At 38.0% G+C, this 26,786-nt stretch overlaps 1 protein-coding gene and 1 long non-coding RNA gene across 3 annotated transcripts; one reads left to right on the forward strand and one right to left on the reverse strand.

The window, feature by feature from the left end:
• On the forward strand, window positions 1-26,786 carry LOC145555940 (uncharacterized). Of its 2 annotated transcripts, XM_081617647.1 has the most exons (6): window positions 1-113; window positions 209-394; window positions 22,549-22,842; window positions 23,330-23,539; window positions 24,796-25,059; window positions 26,375-26,786. In XM_081617647.1, exons 1-6 carry the CDS (start codon window positions 99-101, stop codon window positions 26,507-26,509), a joined length of 1,104 nt encoding a protein of 367 aa, XP_081473773.1. In that variant the 5' UTR covers window positions 1-98; the 3' UTR covers window positions 26,510-26,786. The 2 variants fall into 2 exon arrangements, with proteins under 2 accessions (XP_081473773.1, XP_081473774.1); XM_081617648.1 differs by lacking the exon at window positions 22,549-22,842.
• On the reverse strand, window positions 4,506-7,572 carry LOC145555939 (uncharacterized). Its single transcript, XR_014091632.1, has 4 exons — window positions 7,064-7,572; window positions 6,677-6,784; window positions 6,231-6,308; window positions 4,506-5,085 (listed from the first exon to the last, which is right to left on the reverse strand). It is a non-coding gene; the product is annotated as an uncharacterized LOC145555939 (long non-coding RNA).

Genomic DNA, 26,786 nt, shown 5'->3' on the forward strand with positions numbered 1-26,786 from the left:
AAGGTGGGTGGCCATGGTAAGGTATTATTTCATACATTACAAGTAAGAAATATAAGAAAAACAAAACAAAGAATTCAGCCGATAGTAATCCAATAATTATGGAAATACCAATGGTACAAATATTTTTATCTTGTAGTTATTTTTACTTAAGAATGAATTAAGCCTTGAATATTTGAGTCATGACAAAATACTTAATTTGCATTTTCAGAAGATACAAGAGTACGGGCCATACGGTAGTGAAGATCAAGAAGAAACAAAGTGGTCCGTGGAGATTGGTTCGTACGATAAGATTGTTGAAGTGTATATTGCCCATACAAATCTTGGGATTGAGGGAATCTCGTTCGGCATAATTGATGCAATCGGAAGAAAAATTAACAAGAATGTTGGAGCCACGGTATTAATCATTCCCGATCTCTAATAACATTCTTTTTCGTCAATACTACTAGAGATTAGACGGTTGTTCCATGCCACGGTATTACCAAAAATTGTTCCCTGCTAGATGCTTTGTTTGTAAATTTTAGAGTAAGCCCTTGTTTATAACCTAGATAAACAAATTTTATTTATCAAATGACATTTTTGTAAATAAGTTGAATTAAAAGTTTTGTTTTCTGATTATAAATATATATCAATCATCAATCATCAATCATCAATAACTTAATACTAAAACAGACACCGGGAGTGATACGTGTCACATTCAGGTGTTGTTCTTTCCCTCTAAAACTTCCCTTGCATTCCCTTTAATCCTTTTTTTTTTGGGTTAATATTTGATTTTATAATAATATCATTCCAAAATCTTTTATATTATCTTTATGACAAATTTATATTCCTTTTTATTTGGTGATCATAATTATTTTATATAAATTTACCTAAATAATAGTTTCAACTCTATAAAAAAAATAAAAAATTTCAACTTCTTTTTAACTATCTTATAAATAGAGTATTATTAGATTTTTTCCAAAAAAAGTTATAATAAATTGATTCATTTAGTAGATGTTAAAGAAATTACTTTAAAACATCATTAAATTTTTTTTTTCAAATACCTCTAGCTAATATTTTATCTCAATTTCAATTCAAATTAATTATATATTCAATAATTATAATTTTGTTTCTGAAATTTTACTACTATACGTACATATCATCACAAATTGATTTATAGAGTGTAATATAGCTATAAAATAAATGTTGTGTTTAACAAATGATTTTTTAGATATAAAGGTGATATATTATTTGTAAGTTTCTGTATGTTTGCATTTTAGCTAATAATTTTGTTGGAGATTTTAGTTTATTGTTCGATTGATTTTTGATGTTTATTAAAAATGCATTTATAAATAAGTATTCACTAATATGCCCACTAGACTTGATCAAGCCATGCCTTAAAAATTCTCGAGTTCGACAATCTATTTTTTAATTTGTTGTTTTGCCTATTAATAGAGATTATGACATTATAAATTCTATCAATCAATAATATATATACTAAAAGACACACCGGCAATGACACGTGTCATCTCCTGGTGTGTCATTAGATTTTTTTTTTTGAAATTATATTAAAGAAATAAACTTTATACAAAAATAATTCCCTAATAGTATTATACAATATAATAACTAAAAATAAAAAGATTCGACATATCTTTAACTGTATAGCTAGAAAAAAATTTCTTAACATAATTTTGATTATTTTTTACATAATTTTATATTTAACATATTTTTTGTCAATTATATTAGTAATTTGATAAAAAATTGTCAATAATATATACTAAAAGACACACTGGCAATGACACGTGTCATCTCCTAGTGCGTCCTTAGTTTTTTTTTTTTTAATTATATTAAAGAAACAAACTTTATACAAAGATAATTCCCTAATAGTATTATATAATAAAAATAACTAAAAATAAAAAGATTCAACATATCTTTAACGTAAATTTTTATATAGCTATTAAAAAAAACTTTCTTAACATCATTTTGATTATTTTTTACATAATTTTATAATTAACATATCTTTTGTCAATTATATTAGTAATTTTATCAAAATTTGTCAATTATATTATTAGTTTTTAATGTTTACAAAAACCAATTGTAATAATGATAGTTTAATAATTGTTATTGAAAATTACCATGCATGACACGGGAACTAAACTAGTATATTAAATTTGTATTCTTTATCAAATTTTATTTGTTGGATATAATTCATTTTCTTAAAAAAAAAAATAGAGTTACCGTGAATGACACGGACCTTAAGGTAGTTTTTATTGTTTGTGGGCCACTATGACAAATTGGACCATTTTCAAAGTTAACATCGTTAACTCTCCGTTTGCTACTATTCATCATCTTCTTCCTCTCACCTCCTTCTTCTTCTTCTTCATATTCATCTTTTCCTCTTGTCCATATATTTTCATCCCACCCACCTTAATCTTCTACCTCAAGTCTCTACACACTTTCACCTTCTCTTTCAAGTCTATTCAACTCCATTTCCGCCACTTTCGTCGGCGAAATTAAACAAAAACCTTTATAACAAAAGAAGAAATTAATGACATGGTTAACCATTTAGGGTAGCTGAGTTTTCCTTCCTCCGTTAAATTCGACTTTCGCACCACCATTTCCGGTGGCATTGCCGCCAAAATTAAATAAAATCCCAAATAACAAAGTGAGAATAACGAACATGGTTAACCCTACGCCCTACATGGATTTCGACTAGTTCAATGTCATATAAAGGTTTATTTTCCACCATTGAAATAGAAGATTGAAGGAGGAGAGAGAAAATGAAAAGGTTGAATGAAGTGAGAGAAAATCACAAAATACAAAAAGGCTGAAAGAGGAGAGAGAAAACAATAGTTAATCAAAGTTAGATGTAATTTACATATACACCTCTTGATAAACAATACTTGTTTATCAATGGTATAAACTTGTATTTTCTCTAAATTTTAAGTGTAAACAAGAAAAAAAAAAAAGGAAATTTGATTTTTAATACGAAAAAGGCTAACACCACCAAAAAAAATATTAGTTTCACAAGAACAAAATTTTTAAAAATTGGATTTTTCCATCACTAAACCGATTTCGTCCAAGAATCCATCAAGTGGAGGCAACAATGCCACTAGTCGCTTTGTTATTGGCCAAAAAAAGAAAAAAATTTTAAAAAAAAACCTAATACTACCCACCCCAACCCCACTACTCTCACCTTCTTTTCTACCCCCACCTAACACAACCGCCGCCACCCGCCCCACCGTCGGCACACCCCTTCCCCCAGCCTAAACCCGCACCATCTAAACCCTCACCTTCCCCCTAGCCCTAAGTGTCCCAACACCACCAAACTACAACCCTCCTTCCCCGAAAAACATCAAATAATTCGACCACTAATGGCCGAAATGCCGACCAATTTCAACTATTAGTGGCCGAATTTGTGGTCGTTTTTTAGGGGAAGCGGGCTTATTTATGTTTGGCGGTGGTTGAGCAGTCTAGGGCCTGGGGAAAGGGAGTGGGTGGGTTATGTTGGTGAGGGTTTCGGTTCATGGAAGGGGTGTGGAAACGGATAAAAGGATGGCGGTGGTGAGGTTGGGTAGTTTTAGGCATTTTAGATTTTTTTTTTCTTTTTTTAAAACCAATAACATGGTGACTTGTGTCACTTACAAATTTTTGGATGGAAACTGTTTAGTGGTAGAAAATCCAATTTTCTAAATATTTTGTGGTGTTGAAATTTTATTTTTGTACAAAAATAATAATAATTTCAGGCTTTTTTGTGTTAAAAATTAAATAAAAGTATAAAGAGTTGCCTTTGAAATAAAAAAAAAAAAAAAAAATTGTATATGAAATTCAATTCAAGTTAAATGATATATTGAAAAAAAATCATAAAATAAAATGGAAGTAGTGAATTGATACACCAAAATAAAAAAATAAAATATTGGTAAAAATAGTCAATTCGTTAAAATATTTTGTACGCTAACTCTTCACATGATCAGTTTTAATTTGAATACAATCTTTTCGATCTAGCATGTCTCTTATATGTATATACTAATGCATGGTTTTACAATAGTACCTATTTTATTACTAGGGCAATGCTACGCGCGCGTTGCGCGCAAGGCAATTTGGTGTTGCTAGTGTGTGAGACCGGAAGTGTAAATTTTTTTGGCTAATTTGTAGTTTTTATTTAGGTAATTATGAACAAATGTATATTAATTAGTGAATTTACATGTTGATAAATTTAATTGTATTAAAAATGTTTTTTTTTTTACCCCATTGCAAACTATTGCGTCAAACTTTATAACTATTGGTTCTAAATTCTCATTAGTCTATAAAGGATAATATAGTCAAGTGAGGTCTTATTGGATTTGCCTCATTGTATACTTTATTAATATTAAGTTTTTATAATTTTTACGCATATAGATTTGGAGTTATATACATCATAAGACATGTATATGACGTATTAGAGATCGTGAAAAGTCAAATGAGAAAAAAAAAATAGGGACAGAGGGTGTAAAATACATTGCTTTCATGTAGATGTCTTGTATGTCCTAGTGTTGTGAAATTCTGCGGTGTCCCGGAGTAAAATGTAGTGCAAGTAAAATGTATTGCTTTCAATTTCATATAGATGTCCGGTAAAATTCTGATGTTGTTATTATTTGGGTTGCATGCGATAATTCTGCTGTATTCCATGAAAAATGTCAGTATTGCCCCTAACTTTTTAGATGAAAGTACATTCAAACCCCTCAACAATGATCAGTTCGCACTGTTACAAACATGAATTTGCTCCTAAATATTGTTTACAATAAATAGTCAAGTAAGCCAACTTAGCTAATAACCTTTTTCCTCAAATAAAAATAAAAATAAAAAATAAAAAAAAACACATCCACACACATCCTATGAGCTCCATTTGCTGCCGGTGCCGAGTTTTTTGCCTTTAGCACATCCAAAGTCTCAACATACTTTCTTTGTATCATAAGAGTTTTCCTGCATCTTTCTTTGTAAATTCACAACACCGTCGATGATAATTCCATCGAATTTGATCAATTCATTCATTAATAATTTCACGACATTTACAACATCCTTCTCTCCTACTCTTCCCCCTTTCAAGATAAATGATTCAAGAGTTGACACCTGCCAATTACAATAACAAATTAAATCACAATTCACCAATTACCTCGATTTAGAGGTCAGACAGATTTCTAGCTAAAATACAGCTAAAACACTTTAATTGAACCAGATTTCTAGCTAAAATACAGTTAAAATTGAAATCATAATAATAGAAAGGTTCTTCTAGAATCAAAACCCACAAATTTCAGAATTTAAGTGTAAAACCCTAACCGTGTATATGTTAATTTTCAAGGTTTCAATTTCTCACTGCCGCCACTGATCTACCTTCCCCCGCAAAACTGAAAAAGGGATTAAAAAAAAGATTATAAAATAACTAAACTTAATGATAAATCGACTTTCCAACTTTCCAACTTAGGTTAATCTACCTGATTAGTGGAATCTCACTCATTCTTACACTTTTTACAATCAACATGACACTTCCGAAGGTAAAGTTCTTTGTTATAATGGGCATGCACAACACACCAAACAAGAAAAGTGTGACGAATTGATGAGCTCACAAAATTGAAGCTTATATTAAATGATCAGCAACTTGCATTGATCATTGATTCACTCAGTAAATTCATCACATTAGGATAAAGTATACAGCCAAATCATCAATTATTTCTAAATCAACCACATTATCCAAAATTCCCTAATATAAATCAATCTTAAAAAGAGAAATTAATGAATCAAGCACAAATTAAGTAAAGTACAGATATCCTTTCAAAAAAAAAAAAAAAAGTGTAGAGTACAGATATAGATAAGAATATTGACCAATTAGAGAAACCCAGCCTACTACATTGTTTACTTCCTGAACTTAAGTAATTTTTTGTTAAATTGGAATTATTTTTACTAAAATTAATTTATGTTTATGAACTTAGTTTTACTGAAAAATAAAATTATTATTATCATTGAAGTTAAGTTATTTAACTTGGACAACAAAAGTATAAACGTCACTCTACAAACATTCAAAAGAAAATAAATATTAGCAATGGAATAAATGTCTGTTAAAGGACATATTAAGAATTCCAGTAAAAGAAATCCACTAACCCAACTTTTTTTCCTTGGTTGAATTGTTATTGGTCTATGAATATCATAACTGTAGCATCTGTAAGTGTCAAAACGGCGAAACATGACTGAAAAAAAATATTAAATTGAACAATCTCTACCTTGATTAGCATCAATGATCAGAATAGAAGTTGATAACTTCAATATTTGCGGGCAATCACAATCAGAGACTAACTTACCTGAAAAAATACACAATTTTTTTTTTTTAAATAAAGAGAAATGCAACATTAAAACATAAAAATACACATGATAATTGAAGTTCCCACATTTGAGACCGTGTTAAATTTAATGGTAAAATTAACAGTTGTTGCACAAATTTTGCGAGAACTTTTAATCAAAATCCTAATATAAGCAACTTATAAATTCAATTTTTTGTCAAAAAAACCCAGAAAATCTATTTGCATTAATGGGGTCGAATTAATTAAAACCAGATGAAGAACAAGTAAATCGATGATCAAAAACTCAAATTGGAATATTCTGATTAATAATTGGGGAAAATAAATTCAACCCATCAAAGGATTGATGATCGATTACAGAAATTACTTACCAAGTTAGAAAATTGATCGTGAATAAAATCTAGATCGATGACCAATTAATACATACGGAGATGAACCTTATAGCCTCTGAGATTCCAGAACTTGCCTTTCCCAAAAATCTGCCCAACAAAAACGAATTAGGGGTTTAGGGCTTATGCTTTGATAATTAAGCTTATATACTGGTATTTGTTTCAAAATCATCTAAAAGCACAATACAAAATCCTCAATTCTGGACTTTTAGTAATTTAGTAGATCAATTCTATAAAAATTAAATTAACAAATGTAGCACATATTGGCAAAATTAACATCTAACAGGACTAACACTCAATCAATCGAACCCCCAATAAAAATTAGCAATTTACATGTAAAAAACAAAATTCTTTGACCGATGATTTCACCTTCACCTTCGTTCTAGATCTGTTTTCTATCTCCTCGTTCAGCGGCTATTTATCCTTCCGTTCCTCGGTCTCTTGTAGTTTGATAGTGCTGAGTGGTGACCGTGGATGGCAGGTTCATTGTTGATGGTTGTAGAGAAAGTGAAAAGGGAAGAAGAGAGAGAAAAGTGGCGTATGGAGGAGGAGAAAGTAGGGGAAGTGAATTGCAGATTCCATTGTTGGCTAAGTTGATGCAATCGTATGCAGATTCTTCAAATGTGGCTCTCCTCTTGAATTTTTGAATCACACCATTGAGGTAATTGGAAATGATGTTAAGTTACTTTATTAGAATTCAGAAGGTGAAGATTCATTTGTTGGCAATGCAAGTCTTATTTGTCAACATCATCGATCAGGGAAGAGAAGAAAATTGAAAAAAACAAAGTGGCTAATTTCTAGGTAAAAAGCAAAGGTTGCATGAATCATCAAAAGAAAGAGATAGAAGGGCAGAAGGTTAGAAGAAGAACATGTGATTTTCTTGATTTTTTTTTTTTAAAAAAAATACACACACATGTCCCCCACACATGTGGGCACTATTCATAAGGGGAACAAGTGAAACATTTTAAGGGTTGTAGATTTTGTTATTAAAATTTGTACAAGTAAATAAAATAAAAATAATAATATAAAACAACATAAACAAAAAGGTAAATAAACAATTTTTTTTGGTGCAAATGAGAGGCAATGTATATAAACTTTGTCATATACCATAAGATTAATCTCAATGTCTAATTTTATATTACAATTAATGTGATATGGAAGGAGTAATAATAAATTTGTATCTGATATGAAAGAATACTCCTGTTCTTAATTAAAAAGTACTCACTATTGATGTCATTCGTGCGGCAGCTCATATCTTCACTAAGGTAGGCTTTTCTATAGCTAGAAGAGTGGGGGCTTAGAATGTATCTCGGCTTCCCACTAATTTATTGTAGGTTGTATGACTTTTTTTTAGAGGAGTGGGGGCCTAGAGTACGTGTATCTCGGCTTCCCAATAATTTATTGTAGGTTGTATGACTTTTGTTTTTGAGATATAATAATAATAATAATAATAATAATAATAATAATAATAATAATAATAATAATAATAATAATAATAATAATAATAGTAATAATAATAATAACTAAGTAGTATTTGTTTTCAAAAAAGTAGTATTTTATAATATCATTAGGTGACGTCTTTAATTCTTTACCACTATATTTTTTAATTTTATTTATATTATTATTGTTGAGCATCATTCCTAATAAGGCCAAAACTTCTCTAGGAGGAACAGTCGAAAACTTCATTTAATAACAAAAAAAAAAGCAACAAATTATTTTGGAGGAAATTTTTTTATGAGGTGATGACACGTGTACTTAAGGGATAATTTTGGGGATTACTTTAGTATATAAGTATTTGATAAACGGGTTTGTGTAGGCATCCTTTGATGCGCGTCTACGTTAAAGCATGTGTGAATATGCTTGGCACTCTTAGGAAGTGGGAATTGACGTATACGATTAGGGACAGGGAAAGTAGGGAGCCGCCAACAAGTTTTTAAGGAACTTGTAAACCGTTCACGAATCATAAAATGCAACCACAATTAAGGGACAACGATAGGCAACAACGATTGACCCGTGAAGGTTACACCTCATTCATAATCCATGAGATTACTAACTCCATATGGTTCGGAACCACGAAAGGAGGATCGGGGATGATGGTACGAAGTGAGTCATGGAGTCACATTCGCCCGTATTGGCCACTACTCGATTCTTATAGTGAAAAGTGATTCCTGCAATCTCAAAGGCATTAATAAAGATTCAATTTGCTTCAATCTATTATTAAGCTAAATTGGTTGAATATTAATGCAACATATAATTCTAAAATATTAGTGATCACTTGAATTAATAACAAGAATAAAACGGAACCTAAACCGATTGTCCAATTTATCTTATTAGGCGTGATTTTCAATTACATATTCCCTTTAAACATGCAATATGGAGATTGTTTAGGGTATTTTTACCCTACACACGTGGACCAATGAGAGGTCGCCACGTGTCGAGCTTAGGATGGCCCAGGTGGCTCAACATCCTCTTGACACTTGGCGCCCTCAGATATGCCTCTGAAATGGCGGCCTTCAAGGACCCAAATCCCTAGGAACGCCGTAAAACGGCGCAGCCCACTAAAATCTAGGTCAAATGACCTAGATAGGGGCAGATTCTCCAACGACCCTATAAATAGGGAGATATTCCCCCATTTTGGGGACAGATTGAATCATTTATTACACCCTTATTCTCTTACATCAGAGAAAGACCTGAGCTTGGAATCCGAGCAGATATCCACCTAAATTTCCGTTCTCTTTATTCCGTTTCAAGTTACTAACTTGACCGTCGGAGGCGGAGCTCCAACCACCCGGAGTCTCCGTTATTTTGCAGGTACAGCTCAGCCGGATCAGACTTCGTGAAGTAACTCTCCCAAGGGACAAAAACACCCAAAACATTTGGTGTCGTCTGTGGGGAGAGTACCTCGAAGATGATTCTAGAGTCTGTACCACCCCCTAACCGTCTGGGCGAAGACCCAGAAGTCTTTACAGACCATGAGGATGAAGATCCTCAGGTCGAAACCTTTACAGCCGAAGACGGCTCTCTCAGAACCAAGCGCATCCGGCCCAAAGACACTCTGGAGCGGGGTGCCTCCCAGGCGGGTACTAACCGACCCTCTGGGCAGCCGGAAGGGGAAACCTAAACGGCCGTTGGATCAGCACCTGTCACCCAAGACGAGCTCATGAGATTCATGACTAGTTTCAAGGGTGAAATTAAAGAGATGATCACCCAAAGCCTGGCTGGCCCAAGTAAAGGTCAGTCGGCGAAGAAGACTCCTCAAGAGAAGGGGAAGTCAGTCCGAGACCGGCAGCCCACTCCTCATCCAAAGGAGAAGGCAGCCGGAACCATTGATTGGTCAAAGATTCTCCTTCCCAAGAGGAACAACAACCCCCGCCGGACTCAGCAGCCGGTGGGGAGCAAAAAATCAGTTCTCGATGCCTGGGAGATCATCAACCGGAAGAGAAACCAATCGCTGTCTGAGTCGGCTTCAACGTCGAATTTTCCAGACAGCTCAACATTTCTGTAGGGAGTGCACCCTCCTTGCATGAGAGCTAGACAGGTGGTAATACCGTCCATTCTGGCCCTCACATGATTGGAGCTGTACCGTATGTGCCTACTCAGGTTTACGGCCAGTATCCTCCTCACTTCATGCAGCCGGCCTTCTTTGGAGGTCAGGCGGCATATCCAAATGTCTAGCCATTGGACTGGCAGCTTCGTCTGCTGCGCCTGGGTGAACAGCCTTCTGCGTTCACCCGGGAGATAACCGAGGCGGCCCAGCCGGCCAAGGTTAAGAATGTATTGGTTGGTACCTATGATGGTACCACCAATCCGGAAGACCACCTCATGGCTTACACCAACCTCATGTATCTGCAGGGGTTGGATGATGCCACTTGGTGTCGATGTTTCCCGGCTACATTGAAGGGCATTGCCCAACAATGGTTTGGTAATCTGTCAGCCGGGTCCATCGATAGTTTCAGGAAGCTAGCCTTCCTGTTTGCTTTCAACTTCTCAATGAACATCCCTGCTAAGAAAACAAGCCTTGATTTGAGCACTATTAAGCAGGGAGAGAGAGAAGGGCTGCGCTCCTATGTCAAGCGGTTCAATCTGATCAGAATTCAGATTCAGGGACTGCCTGATGAGGTAGCTTTTACAGACTTTTTCAAAGGTCTGAGAGACGGGTCGACCTTTAAGTTCTACCTAGTCAGAAAAGGGGCTTTCACCCTACAGGCGGCCCTGAGGGAGGTGGAAAGCTACATTTAAGCTATCGACCTCTGCTCACCTGGTAGCCAGTCGGACTCTAAGAAGTCCGACAAGCAGAAAGACAACCGGCCTGCTCAGCCGGCTAAAAAGAAAGAAGAGAGCAAAAAGAGAAAAGAAATCTGGGCGGTTAGTGATTCTGACCAGCCGTCCCAGAAGAAGAAGAAAGAGTTTAAACCGTACGTCCCCAAGTACGAGTTTAACAAGGACTGCAATTCCATCGTCATGGAAATTAAGGACCGGTTGTCCCTAGAGAAGCCGAATCTAATGAAAAGTTCCATTCAATCAAGGAACAAAAATAAATTTTGCCAATACCATGAGGATATTGGCCATGACACCAACGACTGTTTTAGCCTTCAAAGGGCGTTGGACCGTCTGGCTGACAAAGTAATGCTGAAGTCCTATATCTCTAAGTCCCTAGCCGGGGCAAAGAAGAAGAATAAGGGTCAGTCCTCTAAAACTACCCCCAGCCCGCTAGTAGCTCGGATACCGACAAGGAGCCGGTCTACACAATAGCAGGCGGGTTTTCCTGTGGTGGCCCTACCATCCGGGGCACCAAGAGCCATCTTCGAAAGATGGACAAGGATGATGATGAGCAGGCGTCTGCAAGCACCTCCTTCCCAGACGTCTTGATCACTGAGAAGGACAGGGGCAGCGTCCGCCGTCCGCATGATGACCTGGTCGTCATTGAATGTAAGGTTGCCAACCTACTGGTTGGAAGAATCCTTATTGACACCGGCAGTTCATCAGACATCATCAGCCTCCAGTGCTTGCAAAAGCTGAAATACAATATCTGCAGCATGCATCCGGTCACCCACCCCTTGGTTGGTTTTGGGGGTGGGATGGTCTACCCAGCCGGAAGAGTTGACTTACCCATTCGGCTGGGAGAGAAGGGCCAAGGACGACATATTGTCGTCAGATTCCTGGTCGTTGAGGAGTTGACCGCCTATAACATTATCCTTGGCCGGCCAACCCTCAATGTAGCCAAGGCTGTAATCATCCCGTCCCTCATGCTCATAAAGTCTGAGAGGGATGACGGCACTGTTGGTTCCCTGAATGGGGATCAAAAGACGGCCCGAGAGTGCTATCTCTCAGCCGTTAGAGACACTGTAACCCCAGGCGTCCAGGAACCAATAGACCTTGACAATGTCAAGGATGCTGAGCCAGCGCTTGCCCCACCAGCAGCCGGAAAGAAAAGAAAGGCACCTACGCTGGTGGAGGTGAAGAAGGAGAAAAAATAGCAATCACTGACCGGTGAACGGTCAGATGAGCTCCGTCCCCAACCGGCTGGTGAGCATATTGACATACCTCTGGACGACAGCCGTCCAGGGCGTACTGTGAAGGTTGAGACGGTTGCCTTTGCTAAGTTAGGTGCAGACTTGCACCTTCTGCTGAAAGAATTCAAAGACATTTTTGCCTTTGAAGTGGAAGAGATGCCAGGCGTCAGCCCGGATCTTGCTGTCCACAAAATCGCCGTGGATCCTAAAAAGAAGCCCATCCGGCAAAAGAAAAGAAATCACGGCGAGGAAAGAAGTCAGGCGGCAGCTGCCGAAGTAAAAAAGCTGTTGGATGCTTGGTTTATTCGGCCATGTAATTTTCCCGACTGGGTGGCGAATGTTGTTCTTGTAAAGAAGCCGAATGGTACCTGGCGGATGTGTGTTGATTACACAGATCTCAACAAGGCATGTCCCAAGGACTGTTATCCGCTTCCTAAGATCGACAGTCTGGTTTATTCAACAGCCGGGCATGCCTTGATGAGTTTTATGGATGCCTACTCCGGCTTCCATCAGATACCCCTGTGGAAGAAAGATCAAGAAAGGACGGCCTTCTTCACTGATCAGGGGCTATTCTGTTACACAGTGATGTCGTTTGGCTTGAAAAATGCGCCGGCTACGTTCCAACGGATGATTAATACTGTCTTTATTAATCAAATTGGGAGGAATGTAGAGGCACATATTGATGACATGATAGTCAAATCCAAACAGCAGGCGGATCACCTTGCTAATCTTCGAGAAACCTTCACCACACTCAGGCGGCATAAGGTCATGTTGAATCCTAAGAAATGCATCTTTGGTGTTGAGTCTGGGAAGTTTCTCGGATTCCTGATTGATCAAAGGGGGATAGAGGCTAACCCTGAGAAGATACAGGCGGTGATTGACATGAAGTCACCCCGCACTGTCAAGGAAGCACAGAGACTAACCGGTTGCCTGGCTGCTCTAGGGAGATTCCTCAGCCGGTCAGGTGACAAATGTCTTTACTTCTTCCAAGCAATCAGGAAGAAGACCAGATTTGAATGGGGGGATGAGGCTGAGGCGGCCTTTCAACGGCTGAAAGAACACCTCCACTCTTTGCCAAGACTTGTTAGTCCACTGCCTAGGGAGGTGTTATACATGTACTTAGCCGTCTCAAATCATGCCCTCAGTGCCGTTCTCCTTGCTGAGAGAGACGGTGTTCAGCTTCCGGTCTATTTCATTAGCCATGTCTTAAAAAATGCTGAGCTCTGGTACCCCATGGTAGAAAAATTTGGCCTTGCTCTGTATATGGCTTTCAAGAAATTGAAACCATACTTCCTGGCTCATCCGGTGGTAATCTACACCGACCAGCCCCTCAAGCGGCCAATGTCTACTTTGGAGTCATCCGACAGAATGTTGAAATGGGCTATTGAAATGCAAAGTCTTGAAATCACTTTTGAACCTAGAAAAGCAGTGAAAGGTCAGGCGTTTGCCGACTTCATTGTTGAAATGACCCGACCGGTTCAACCGGATAATCTTAACCAGGTTTGGAAAGTGTATGTAGACGGAAGCTCAACAAAGAGCGGCTGCGGTGCAGGAATTATATATGAGTCCTCTGAGGGGGACAAATTTGAATATGCACTGCGGTTTAAGTTTCAAGCCTCAAATAATGAGGCGGAATATGAAGCCCTGCTAGCCGGAATCCGCATGTGTAAGGCAGCAGGGGCAACTAAAATTGACACCTATTCTGATTCACAGTTGGTCGTTAGTCAGTATGAGGGAGCATATGAGGCAACTCATCCGGCTATGATCAAATATCTTCAGGCAGTCAAAGAAGAGACTGGGGCACTTGAGGAATTCCGTCTGAATCAAGTGCCCAGGTCAGATAACAACCAGGCGGATGCATTGTCCAAATTGGCTTCATCCGCCTTCTGTGATACTCCTCGGCCGGTCTTTTGGGAAGTTCTTGAAAAGAGAAGCATACATGAAGAGCCCATTGGAACCTTAGACCGAAGCTCTACCTGGATGGATAGCATCCGGGCATATTTAGCAGACGGCACGCTTCCTGATTCATCACAGGAGGCAGCCGTCCTGAAAAAGCGAGCAGCAAACTTTGAGTTGATAAATGCAGAACTCTTAAGGCAGGTTTCCTCAAACCTTTATTGAAGTGTGTTACCCCAGAAAAGGGGAAAGAAATTCTCGAAGAATTGCATGCCGGATACTGCGCCTCTCATATAGGCGGCAGGTCTTTAGCCGTCAGAGCCAGGCGACAATACTTTTGGCCTACTCTTGAAGCAGACGCCAAAGAGTTAGTCAAAAGGTGCGACAAGTGCGAAAGGTTTGGCCCACTGATTCGCCGCCCGACTACTGATCTGACGGCAATCCACAGCCCAGTCCCATTTTCCAAATGGGGCATGGATATCTTGGGTCCATATACGCTTGCACCAGGCGGAAAGCGTTACATTTTGGTGGCTGTGGATTATTTCACCAAATGGGTAGAAGCTGAGCCGGTTAAGAACATCAAGACAAAGGATGTCATCTCCTTCATCTGGAAGAACATCATCACCCGGTTTGGGGTACCTATGTCGATGGTGTTTGATAATGGCCCTCAGTTTGAGACACCCCAGCTCAAGACTTGGTTGGCAGATTAGGGTATCTCACATTGTTTTGCATCAGTCGGTCGACCCCAAGCAAACGGCCAAGTTGAAGCCTTCAACAAACTCATCTCAGACGGCATAAAAAAGAAAATTTAACAGGTCGGTGGTTTATGGGCAGAAGAATTAATTCATGTCCTATGGGCCATCCGAACTACTGCTAAAGGGGCAACCGGAGAAACCCCATTTCTTATGGTATACGGTGCTGAAGCCGTCTTGCCTATTGAGCATTATGAGCCGACTCTCAGAGTTATGCTCTATGATGAAGAGGCAAATTAGGAGGCCATGCGGCTGGCATTGGACTCCCTCCCGGAACGTAGGGGCAATGCTGCCCTACGCCATGAGATATACCGTCTGAGAATGACTAGAGCTTATAACAAGAGAGTGCACAAGCGTCCCCTGAAAGTGGATGACCTTGTGTTACGAAAAATGGAGGCAACCGGTAGCGCCAATGAGGCTGGGAAGCTAACCCCTAATTGGGAAGGCCCCTACCGGATTTATGAAGAAGTCAATAATGGCACCTACCGTCTGGAAACTCCGGACGGTCGCCGCCTGCCTAGAACTTGGAATGTAGACAATCTAAAAAAGTACTACTTCTGAGAATGTGTAATTTTTGTAAACAGTAAGTCAATATATGAAAATTCAGGCTTTGTTTGCAGAATTATTTTGCCATTTTTATTGTTCGTCCGCCGGGGCAATACCCAGACGGATCCTGTGTTTAACTTACTAAGTTTGATACTTAGTTTGGTTGAATATTATAACTGCCTGTCCGCCTGGGTAAAGCCCAGACGGACTCTTTATTTATTTAATTACGTTTGATAGTGTAATTTAATAATTGTTGGACCGCCTGGGTAATACTCAGACGGACTATTCGTTCAACAAACTAAGTTCGATATTTAGTGTAAATTCAATGTTGTAATTATGCTCGGCCAATGATCCGATTAAAAACTAAGCACAAAAACGCTTAGTAGCTATACAACCGGTCTCAAACAAGACCAAAGGCTAATATGGCCGGATGGTTGCTTATTTTATAAAATCGCCTGTCCCAACATGGACAAGGGCGTCCGGCGACACCCCTCCGGGTGCAATCGTCGCAGATAACAGATTATTTGTCGGTTCTACGTACCCATGCAGACTACAAAAATTGAACGACCAAATTGGTCAACTCATAGTCGTCTGACCAGAATAATCTAGGAAGAACGATTAACTGAGTACCGGATGCCCTGAGGCATCAGTCGGTAATCGGCTGAAATTCTTACTTAGGTTATTTATTCCAAAGTTACACTAACTTCCCTTATTGGGGCAAAAGGTGGTGTAATGGCTACGCGTTAACCCCAGACGGAATTGATCGCCTGGGTAAGAAGCTCAAAGCACCCGCTATTATGGCCGGCTGTGCACTTGGTTTGGGGCAATCACCATTCTGATTGATTGGCCTAAAAACACTCCATACTTCTCCTAGTATCAAGTGTTTTCAAGCCAATCAATCAGCTTGACATTAAACCAACCACACAGCCGCCTAGGGGCAAGAGCACCTGGATTGCAAATTGCCGCATGCTTTTTTAAGTTAGGCAAAATATTAAAGAATTGCAAACAGATGCAAAATTCAAATTGAAAAACTCAAAACACAAACATATATAAACACCGATTGAGTCGGAATACTTCATTAATATTTAAAATGGCACAAAGGCCAGAATAAGTGTTAACCGGACACATCCGATGAAGAAAGAAAGAGATAAAATGTTAATCCAACCCCATGGTTGGTAAAAGATACAACTAAACACGGCATACAAGCCGGTAAATAACATGGTTGGCATACTGCCGCAGAGATTGGGGAGGCACGCCTAAGGCTGAGGTGGAGTCTTCTCCGGCTGAGTCTGGCTGGCTTGGCCCTCGTGATGATCATCCGCCTCTGGCTCCTCATCATCAGAGACTTCATATCCCTGCTCAGCAGCCCAGTCTTTGAAGCGAGGCGGTGGAGCATCACCCATTTGCTGGGCATCATACACCGCAGTAGCGTAATCATACCTCAGCTTATAGACCTCAAAGTCTATTTCTGGGTAAAGGAGGCCCCAGGTGATATTCAGCCGGGCCAAGTTGTCCCGTTCATTCTCCTCAGTCAGCCGGGTCTGCTCCTGGGCCAGCTCATCCGACTGCTTGTTACGCAGATTCATGAGCTCGACCTTCAGGCGGTCATTGTATATCCGGAGTTGGGAATTCTCCTTGTCAGCATCTTCCAATGCCTTGAGATCTGATTTGGCATCTTTCAGCTTCTTGTCAAGGTCATCAGCCCGGCTGTTAGCTTCATCGTTTGTAGCCGTCAAACTCTGGATCAACTCCTCCTGTTTCAACTCTACTGCTTTAATCTTTAAATTACACATATAATCAGAATGTTCAGCAAAGTTGAGGTTTTCTAGGGCCCTCCGTTTGGCGTCATTTACCTCTTCTTGCTTCCGCCTGAAGGGGCCCCGGAGACTGTCCACTCTCACCATAGCCTGAGACAATAACAGCCGGTTTGTGAGTTACTTAGCCAAATTAAAGATAAAAGATATCAGGGTAAAGGGATTTTTTACCTCAGCCAGAGAACCCATTATCCGGTCGAAGTCCACAACCTGCAGATCAGGTATGGAGTTCTTCTCAGACCGGGTGAGGGTCCTCACCATCTGTTTTGCGAAGCTTGCAAGATCCGGCTGGTCAGAAGTCAGATCTGCATCAAAAGTAGTGCTTTGTGAGATAGAAGTAGCGTAGTCAGCATTTATCCGTTGCCGGCGGCTGACTGACCTCTTTGAACGATCAACCTTGGTCTTGACTCTCATAAAATCAAGTGGCCAAGGTATTTCAGTTCGTTCCTTACCTTGAGCTTCCGGATGGGTCTCCGTCTTATTCTCCTCCCCAGTGGTTGCCGCACCGCCTGCAACCTTAGGTGGCTCGCCACCCTTCGATGCCGTAGAGACATCCGGCGCTTCCTGCTGTTCTGAGCTTTCGCTTAATTTTTTCAGAACAGCAGGGGATTTGCCCCCAGTCGTTGGACGACCGGATTTGGCAGATGTTTGTTTCTGGGGGGGATCCTTCCTGGCGGCTTTGGCAGCCGGAGCCTTCTCCAGATCATCTCCTTGCCTTTTGAGCAGCTTGGAGAATGATCGTGGAATCCTCTTGACGGACTCCTGAGAAAGAAGCAAAATGTAAGTATACCCAACCGGTATATGTATATAAAAAAAAAAAGCAAACATATTAAGTCAGGCGGTCTTACCCCGCCTTTCTTCGAGTCCTTAGCCTCGACGGCTGCCTTTTTGGCGAGTGCCGCCTCCTTGCGCAGCAGCGCCGCGGACTTAGCCGGAGTTTTATCCTAGTCAACCATCCTCAAGGCTTCGTCTGCAAAAACAAGAATTTAAAGTTAGATAAAATTAAGGCAAGTACGCAATTAAAATAAAATAACAATCATTCTGGATGAAGAGAATTCTACCCCTTGGAAACATGGTACTTAGCCCGCAGGCGGACAAGAAGCACTCGTCCTTGAAGAAGTCCGGATGGGGGATCCAGTTCTTGGGAACTATGATGTGAGTCCCATCCCCCATGGGCTCAGTTGTTGTCTCAAAAAATCCCGGCTCTATTATTTGCTCCCGGGCCTTAGTAGATAGCACCGAGAGAGGGCATTTTCGGCCTAGAAGAGCCGGCTCGGTGTTGTACCGGCGCAGTGTCCGGTTGTATCTTAAAGTGGGGGAAGAAATTAAGTAATATTTGTCCTTCCACCCGGACCATTTGGACACTTTGTCCAAAGTCATCAAGTATTGGGGCAAGGTAGTCAGAGTATACCATGCCCCATGGCCGCCTGGGGCCTTGCTCAAGTAGTGCATAAGAGCGAAGGCGGAAAAGCTGGGGTTTAAATTTTGAAACTCGCAGGTGGCGACGTAACTTAGAATGTTCACCCACGAGTTGGGGGTGAGCTGCCAAACCCCCAGATCGTACCCCTTGAGGATTTTCCTAATCCCGGGGTGTAGGGGGAACCGGAGGCCGGCTTTGATAACCGCCTCATAGCAGATGAAGTAATCGTCTGCATGGTCAATGTCGTCACTCCAGGCCATCACAGCATCAGCCGGAGGGACAATAACCTCTCAACCCCTTCCAAAGGGATGTTTCTCTTTAAAGGCCCTAAACCCGCTATTAAGAAGGGCAATGTTACTCGGCAGCATTCGGGTCCTTTTAGGGTTGGGATTGTCAGCAACCTTGGGCGGCTGCTGATAGTCAGCCGCAAAATCACCCTGGTCGGAGCCGGAAGATTCGGCTCTTGATCCTTGGTCGGCCTCAGCATCGCCGGCTTCATTAGAGGAGGCGACTTCCTCGCCGTCTACCTCTCTTACCCCTGAGCTCCCGGAGATAGAGGGAGCCTCTTCGTCAGATCCGCTCTCCTCCCAATCCCTCTGTTCCCCTTCTGGGAAAACCTCATCGGCTGGCACTCTCATAGTGCGCCGACTCTTAGACCGCCTGGCCGTCTGTTTCGTTCTGGCCATTGTGTCCTGCACAGACACAGAGAGTGAGGAATTCGGAGATGAGCATATTGGTTCCGACAGTCCAGAAGAAGCACCCCCTGTTCTAGACTCAGCCGTTCCGGAGGATCGGCTGAGTGTCCTAGGCAGTGCCGAGTGGGTGGATTGGGAACTCATTTATATTCTCTTAAGAAAGCCGGGTATACAGGCGGAAAAAATGGTATACAAATTGAAAGGGAGAAAAGCTAAAATGGTACAGGCGGTTACCTTGCTTTTACTCTGGAAATCTGAAAACCGCTACAGCCGGTGAACCGGGTGATGTACTGCTAGCACTCGGAAGCTTGAAACTTGATGTGATGCAGGCGGGAGCAGAGAAATCTCTCTCTAGAATCTCTCTTTTTTTCTCTCTAAAAAGTCAATGTGAACGTAAGGTGTGAAAAGGAGGGGGGTAACTTTCTATTTATAGAAAGTAAAAGTGGGGGGAAAATTTTTGATTTGAAATTCAAAAATTTACCCGTTACTGTTCACCTATGAAAGGTGGACACGTGTCACAGGCCCCACGTGATATGCACGTGCGACCTGTGAGGGGAAAATGTTTAGGGTATTTTTACCCTAGACACGTGGACCAATGAGAGGTCGCCACGTGTCGAGCTCAGGATGGCCCAGGTGGCTCAACATCCTCTTGACACTTGGCGCCCTCAGATATGCCTCTGAAATGGCGGCCTTCAAGGGCCCAAATCCCTAGGAGCACCGTAAAACGGCGCAGCCCACTAAAATCTAGGTCAAATGACCTAGATAGGGGCACATTCTCCAACAACCCTATAAATAGGGAGATATTCCCCCATTTTAGGGACAGATTGAATCATTTATTACACCCTTATTCTCTTACATCAGAGAAAGACCTGACCTTAGAATCCGAGCATATATCCACCTAAATTTCCGTTCTCTTTATTCCGTTTCAAGTTACTAACTTGACCGTCGGAGGCGGAGCTCCAACCACCCGGAGTCTCCGTTATTTTGCAGGTACAGCTCAGCCGGATCAGACTTTGTGACGTAACTCTCCCAAGGGACAAAAACACCCAAAACAACGATCATAAAAATAATCAAATAAACAATAATATTGGAAGCAATTCAACAATAATAGTGTTAGTCAAATCAAATAATAATAAACCTAATCATGATATTAGCAATATTAAAATAAAAATAAGTAATTAAATTAATTACTCACATTCCGCGCTTTCCTTTAAGTTGCTACATCATGAATAAATTGTTAGTAACTTCAATAAAAAAAATATAGATCAAATAGAAATTAAATTAAATTAAATAAAAAGTAGAGTTGATTTGGTCCAAACCCTCAGTTATGTGTACCTTTCACGCATTGGTTTAAGTACAAAACCTCGGGTATTGTATGGACTCCTTGGAGTGCTTAAGGGAAGAATGGTGTAATTAGGAATATAGGTTTAAATCTTAGAATATGGGAGATAGAATATGATGTTTTTTTGGTGTAAAAGAGAGAAAGAGAGAAGGATTTCATGCCCCGAACTGTAGAAATGAGGGTCTTATTTATAGGGAAATTGAGTAGAGGGAACACGCGGAACCCTAAAAAGATAAAAACCCTAAAAATTAACAACGCGACACGGCAGAAAACACCGTGACACGATGCCAGGAACCGTCAGACAGGGGAAAATCCCGTGATGCGGTGGACAACTAGAGTGACACGGGAAATATTTGACCTACGGGAAGTGAAAACACGTGAAGGGTTTACGCGGAAAAGACACGAGAAAATTCCGTGACACGATAGTGTCCACCGTGGCACGGTACAGTGCACCGTGTCACGGTATGGGAAAATGCGGAAATTACACGAAAAAAGCATCGTGACACGGTGAGAAATACCGTGTCACGGCAGCAAGTACCGTGCCACGGTGGAATTTAACGCGAAAAAGCTTCAAAAATGGCACCGCGACACGATGTACAGTACCGTGTCACGGCACCAGGCACCGTAAGATGGGGGAAGACACCGTCAGACGGGGCACACTCCTGTGACACGGTGCTTTTGCACTGTGCGTGGTGATTCCAGTTTTTTACCCGTTTTTAAAATCATCATAACTTTTGATCCGTAACTCAGGATAAGGCATATAATATATCATTGAAAATATTATCTAGTCTAATTTCTAACCTGATTAGAATCAGGTCAAAATGATTTGTAGATTTTAAGATATGGCCGTTTTAGTGGAAGGGTTTCGGTTTTGGGCCGAGTTTAGTGTTTTGCTCATGTCTTTTTCGTTATAGCTCGGAATTGGGCTTATGATATATGGTTGGAAAGCTTATTTCAAGGCTTATACAAAAAAATAATAATTGGATCAAAATTATATCTCAATTTTGCGATATGGACACGAAAAGTGGAAAATAGGTTATGGTTTAGGGAAATGAGCTAGAAATTGGATTGGTTCATGAAATATATTGCATAGAACATGGATTTAAGCACTCCAAAGATTAAATACTCAACCCGACCAATAATGGCGGTGAAAGGTGTTCATCATCGGGTTTGGTTTTGGGGAGACATTTTTAGGTGTCTACAGTTTGGGTCACACCCGCCACGAGTGTCTACTTTATACGACCAAGGAGGTTCCACCTCAAAACCATATGGCAATAAGGGGAGTAGCCCCTTAACCTTATAAAGTGGACACAACTTTCTTATTTTTTCAATGTGGGATACACTTCCTTACACTTTCTACTCACTTCAATGTGGGACAATACTTTCACTCACATGTGGATTTGTTCATGGGCTCAACAATATTGTTATTTAAAAAAAAATTTAAAATATGTATAATAATTTTGAAGCATGCTTATTTAAATTTTATCTACGCTTCTATCTATATTTAACCAATTTGATCTCTAAGATTTTTTCTATTTTTTTTTTTTTTTTTTTTGGCATTCAACTTATATTTTGTGAGTTTTTGAAGTGTAGGTAATAAAACATAATTTAAAATTGTTGTCAAATTGTCTAAGGAAATTAATTTGGCTAGACAAATAAGTTATTGTAGAGAATCACCTTATAATTTTTTATGGCAAGAACTTTTTATGAACATTTTACATTTACTTAATTATGCAATTTAGATTTTGGATAAATTCTTACTCTGTATAATTGATGGAATTTAAGCAATATATGAAAGAATTATGCTTTAACAAAGACTATTTAACGTGTGCTCAAATAAGAATTTAATGAATTCTTTGTGTAACTTTTTTGCTAGCTTTATAACTATGGATTGAAGATGAAGTCTCATGAATTTATAACGCAAATAAGCAGCGGAATTGCGACTGAACCACATAAAACTATTAAATTATTGAAGATACATACCAACTTATTTCCTGGTGGGTATTTTTGGAGTGAAGTAAAAACTCAATCGACAGACGAAATATTTTCTATTCAACTCCAAAGTACAGATGTTATTTTCAACATATATGGGACTGCTTATCTTGAAAAGAAGAAAGGAGTTAGATATGACAAGTGTTTACTTTCTTCCTTTGGAATTCGTGTAAAGGAGGTATGGCCCAATAATTTTTCTTTTCTTTTTTTTTTTTCACTTTTCTTTGTTGGGGTAATGGCAGACAGTATATATAAATGGAAGTTTGTGAGACAAAACAACCATGCCTCACAACAGGGGTGCTAACGAGCCAAGACCACTCTAAGTTCTATGTAAAATCTTTAAAGAAGGAAGGCTTGAATTGTTAAGAAAAATATAGAGTTTTAAGTAAGAATATTAAGAAAATTTCATAGTATAACATTGTTTGATTGCATGTTATTGACTATTATTTTCAAGATATTAAGCACACTATAAGAGAAATTTATTTAGTAAAGAAGAACATTAAATTTGATGTAAAAATATACAAGGGTTTGACATTTTTAGGTTTATTTAATATAAATTATTGATTAAAAATCATGCATTAAGGTATTTTGATTGGAAAATTTTTGCTATTTTTTTAATATATCAAAAGACGATAAAATAAAATAACAAACTTTGTTTTGTTCAGGTGAGTCTATCCACTGTGAAACATGGTCCATATGGTTTTCCAGAAAGTGGAGGGAATTGGTCGATAGAGCTAGATAGATTTAATTATATCAAAGAGATAATAATAAGCCATGACGACATTATACATGGAATTGGGTTTGTCAAAGTTGATGCATTTGGAAAACTATCAACTAACCACTTCTTTGGCAGCAACCACGGAGAGACATATAGGGTAATTTTATTTTAATGCTTTCTGAATCCATATTCTTAATTATGAAATATTTGACATTTCTTATTGAATTAGATATTTGGATTGCTCTTCTTTCAAAAAAAAAAAAAAAAAAAAAAAGATATTTGGATTGCTCTTGTGCTTGTATCCTGATATACCACTATTAAAGTCAATTAAATATATTATTTATTTTGTTACATATTTAAACTATGGTTTAACTTTAGTTAAGATGGTAAATTGTATATTGCTTTGATTACAAGTTTTAGGATCAAATCTTTGCGCTCACCATATATTTATTTTTTCCTTCTCTTAATTTAAAATTTTTTTGTCGACTACCTTAAAAAAGAAATATCAAATAACAATTAGAAAATTTTAACAAAATAGTACAACTTTGCATGACCTTTTTTTAACTAGACACACTTTGGATTATTCAAGAACATGTTGAACTTTGATATGTATTTTTTGTAAATTAAACTAGAAAAATTATCAGTGACCTGTTGAACATCAGTCACAGTTTGAATCAGGCAAGTGGGGGAATGGGAGTAGGGATGGGGGTCTGCCAGCATGTGAGGGAGGGGTGGGGGGACGCCGATAGGGCGACAAAAGATAGGGAGTTGGGTGCCGCCGGCAAGGGGGAAGGGGTCAGGTGGTGGTTGTGTGGGTGGGAGAGGGTTTTTTTTTTTTTTTTTTTTTTTTTTTTAGAAATAAAAAATAATATCTAAAATAATTTTATTACTAAAAAATTAGAAAATTAATTATGGTAAAAATGTTTTTATTAAAAATAGTTTTAGTTTGGTTTTTTTTTTTTTTTTTTTTTTTTTTTTTTTTTTTTTTTTTTTGTAACAAAAAATACAATGTTACCAATTATTATAAGAATTTTTACAATTTACTAAAGAGAAAAATAAAAAATTGAATGTTACCAAAAAAAAAAAAAAAAAGTCTTACGTGTTTTTATTGTTTTGATGATATATATTCCATTCATCTATATTTTATATTTTTCTATACAATTACATTGTCATTATAATTTTTTAACATATGTGCATTGCATGGTGTTTAAACTAGTGGATAAATATAGTATTTTGTAAAAATGTAAAACCAAAGACACTTATGCAATATAATTCTCTCTATGCTTTTATCTACGTAGTATGTACAATATACATGTCAAATATAGTGAATTATAAAATAATACGGATCAAATCCTTATTCCATAATCCATAATAGTATTTCTACATTTCTCTAATATTTTTAATTGTTTTTAGGTTGTTCTAAAGCATAGCGAGTTGATACAGAAATTAAGCGGGAAAAAAGGATTTTACCATAGTAAAAGGGAAAGCGTGATCGTATCATTAAGAATACACACCAATATATGGCGAAGTGGATATAAATCATGTGGCTCAGGATACAATTGTGAGAACTTGCAACCGTTTTCAACTCCACTTCAAACAAGTGATGACTCCATTATAAGTATCTTTGGAACACATAATAATATGCATATTACTTCAATCGGATTCTCCGCAAAAGAGGTAAAATCATTGTTTGCACATTAAATACAAAATATATATACATCCTCAGTTTATTTTTAATTGCATCATTTGCATGTATGATCACATACTTTTATATGTGACTTACCACACCGTGTGACTAACGATCATGGAGATTACTTCGTTAGAGTTATAGCGGTTACTTAGTTAGTACCAATGGGGTTACTTCGTTAATGTTATATGGATTAATTAGTCAGGGCTTTAGGGTTTAGCCGGTCAATATCGTCGGTCAGTATTATAGAGTTTAATTGGTCAACGTTATAGAGCTAATTTTGTTCTTTTACAAGAAGTCACATAGTGTGGCAAGCCGCGCATAAATGCTTTGATGTATGATTTCACGTTTACCTAGGTTTTTTGTCATTATGAATATCTTTAATTAAAAATAATTAAAAAGTTGTTATTTTAAAAGTAGATATTGAGACAAATCTTACTAGATCTCGACTATATTTTTTCTAACGGATAAAATCACAAAACATCGATGGTCAAAAAAGGTTGTATGCATAATGTAAAAGTCTAAATGGTAGGGGAAAAAAAAAACCAATGTAGAAACTAGGAAGTGTATGTGTGTGTACATGGAATCTAGTCAATAATCAAATTTGTGCATTTAATAGAAAATGTATAAGGAGTATACATTTATGCTTCTCATTTTAAGAATTCTATTATTTGTTTCCAAACCTGTACATATTATGGTCATATGAAATCCTATTAAAATCGTCTATTAGATTCTTAGTTTCCAAATGTTACAAAGTGAAATTTGGTATACGTACTCAAATGAATTGTTAATCATATTTCAATAATGCGCTTAAAGTCGTGTAAGATACCGAATAGGATAAAGAAAACGAAATTGAGGGAATTAGATAATAAATTAAGATTTTTGTACAAAATAAATGAGTCGAAAAAATATACTTCCTCCATTCTTTTTTATTCTCTATGTTTGGAAATCGACACTATTTAATAATATACACATTCATTTGATTATCTTTTTCAATTTATACATTGGAAAAAATGTACTAATGTGAGATCTTATTAGCATATATATATATATATATATATATATATATATATATATATATATATATATATATATATATATATATATATATATATATATATATATATATATATTTGTTAATAAAATATTTCGTATAATTTACAATATTAAAGTTATAAAATATGCAAGGACAACCATTGAATCCTCAACGTTTCTTGGAAAAAAAAAATTAGAAGTATTCATTTAGTCTAACTTAAAAATAGTAAAAGTAATTATTTAGTCTAATATGGTTTGCACTTCTTATAGGTTGATCTTTTTAAAATTCTTCATGAAAGCAAAGAAGAGGACAAAACAATTCAAAACCACCACGCTAGCAACAACCAACAAAACCATGCTGCAACGACTAATGAAGGAGTCGAAGACCAAGTGAATTATTCTTGAGATAGCTGCAATTTTAATGAGCTAAAAAAATAAGAGGTTAATTATTTGAGTAGGTATTATGTGAAATCGAACTCATCTGTGAGTCAATAAATAATATCATATTAAAACCTAAGAGAATAAAAAATTTGGGTGAGTCAAACTCACGGTGAGTCCAATATATCTAACCATAATAATCCAGTGTAGGGGCTAAAATTGCAAATTATTTATGGAGCCCTGTTCAACTTTTCAAAATGGGGCCTTCTACTTAATATATTAAATAACGGATTTTTGTTTGATA

Source organism: Chenopodium album, chromosome 8, assembly GCF_948465745.1.
Source record: "Chenopodium album chromosome 8, dcCheAlbu1.1, whole genome shotgun sequence".
NCBI classification, from domain to species: domain Eukaryota; kingdom Viridiplantae; phylum Streptophyta; class Magnoliopsida; order Caryophyllales; family Amaranthaceae; genus Chenopodium; species Chenopodium album.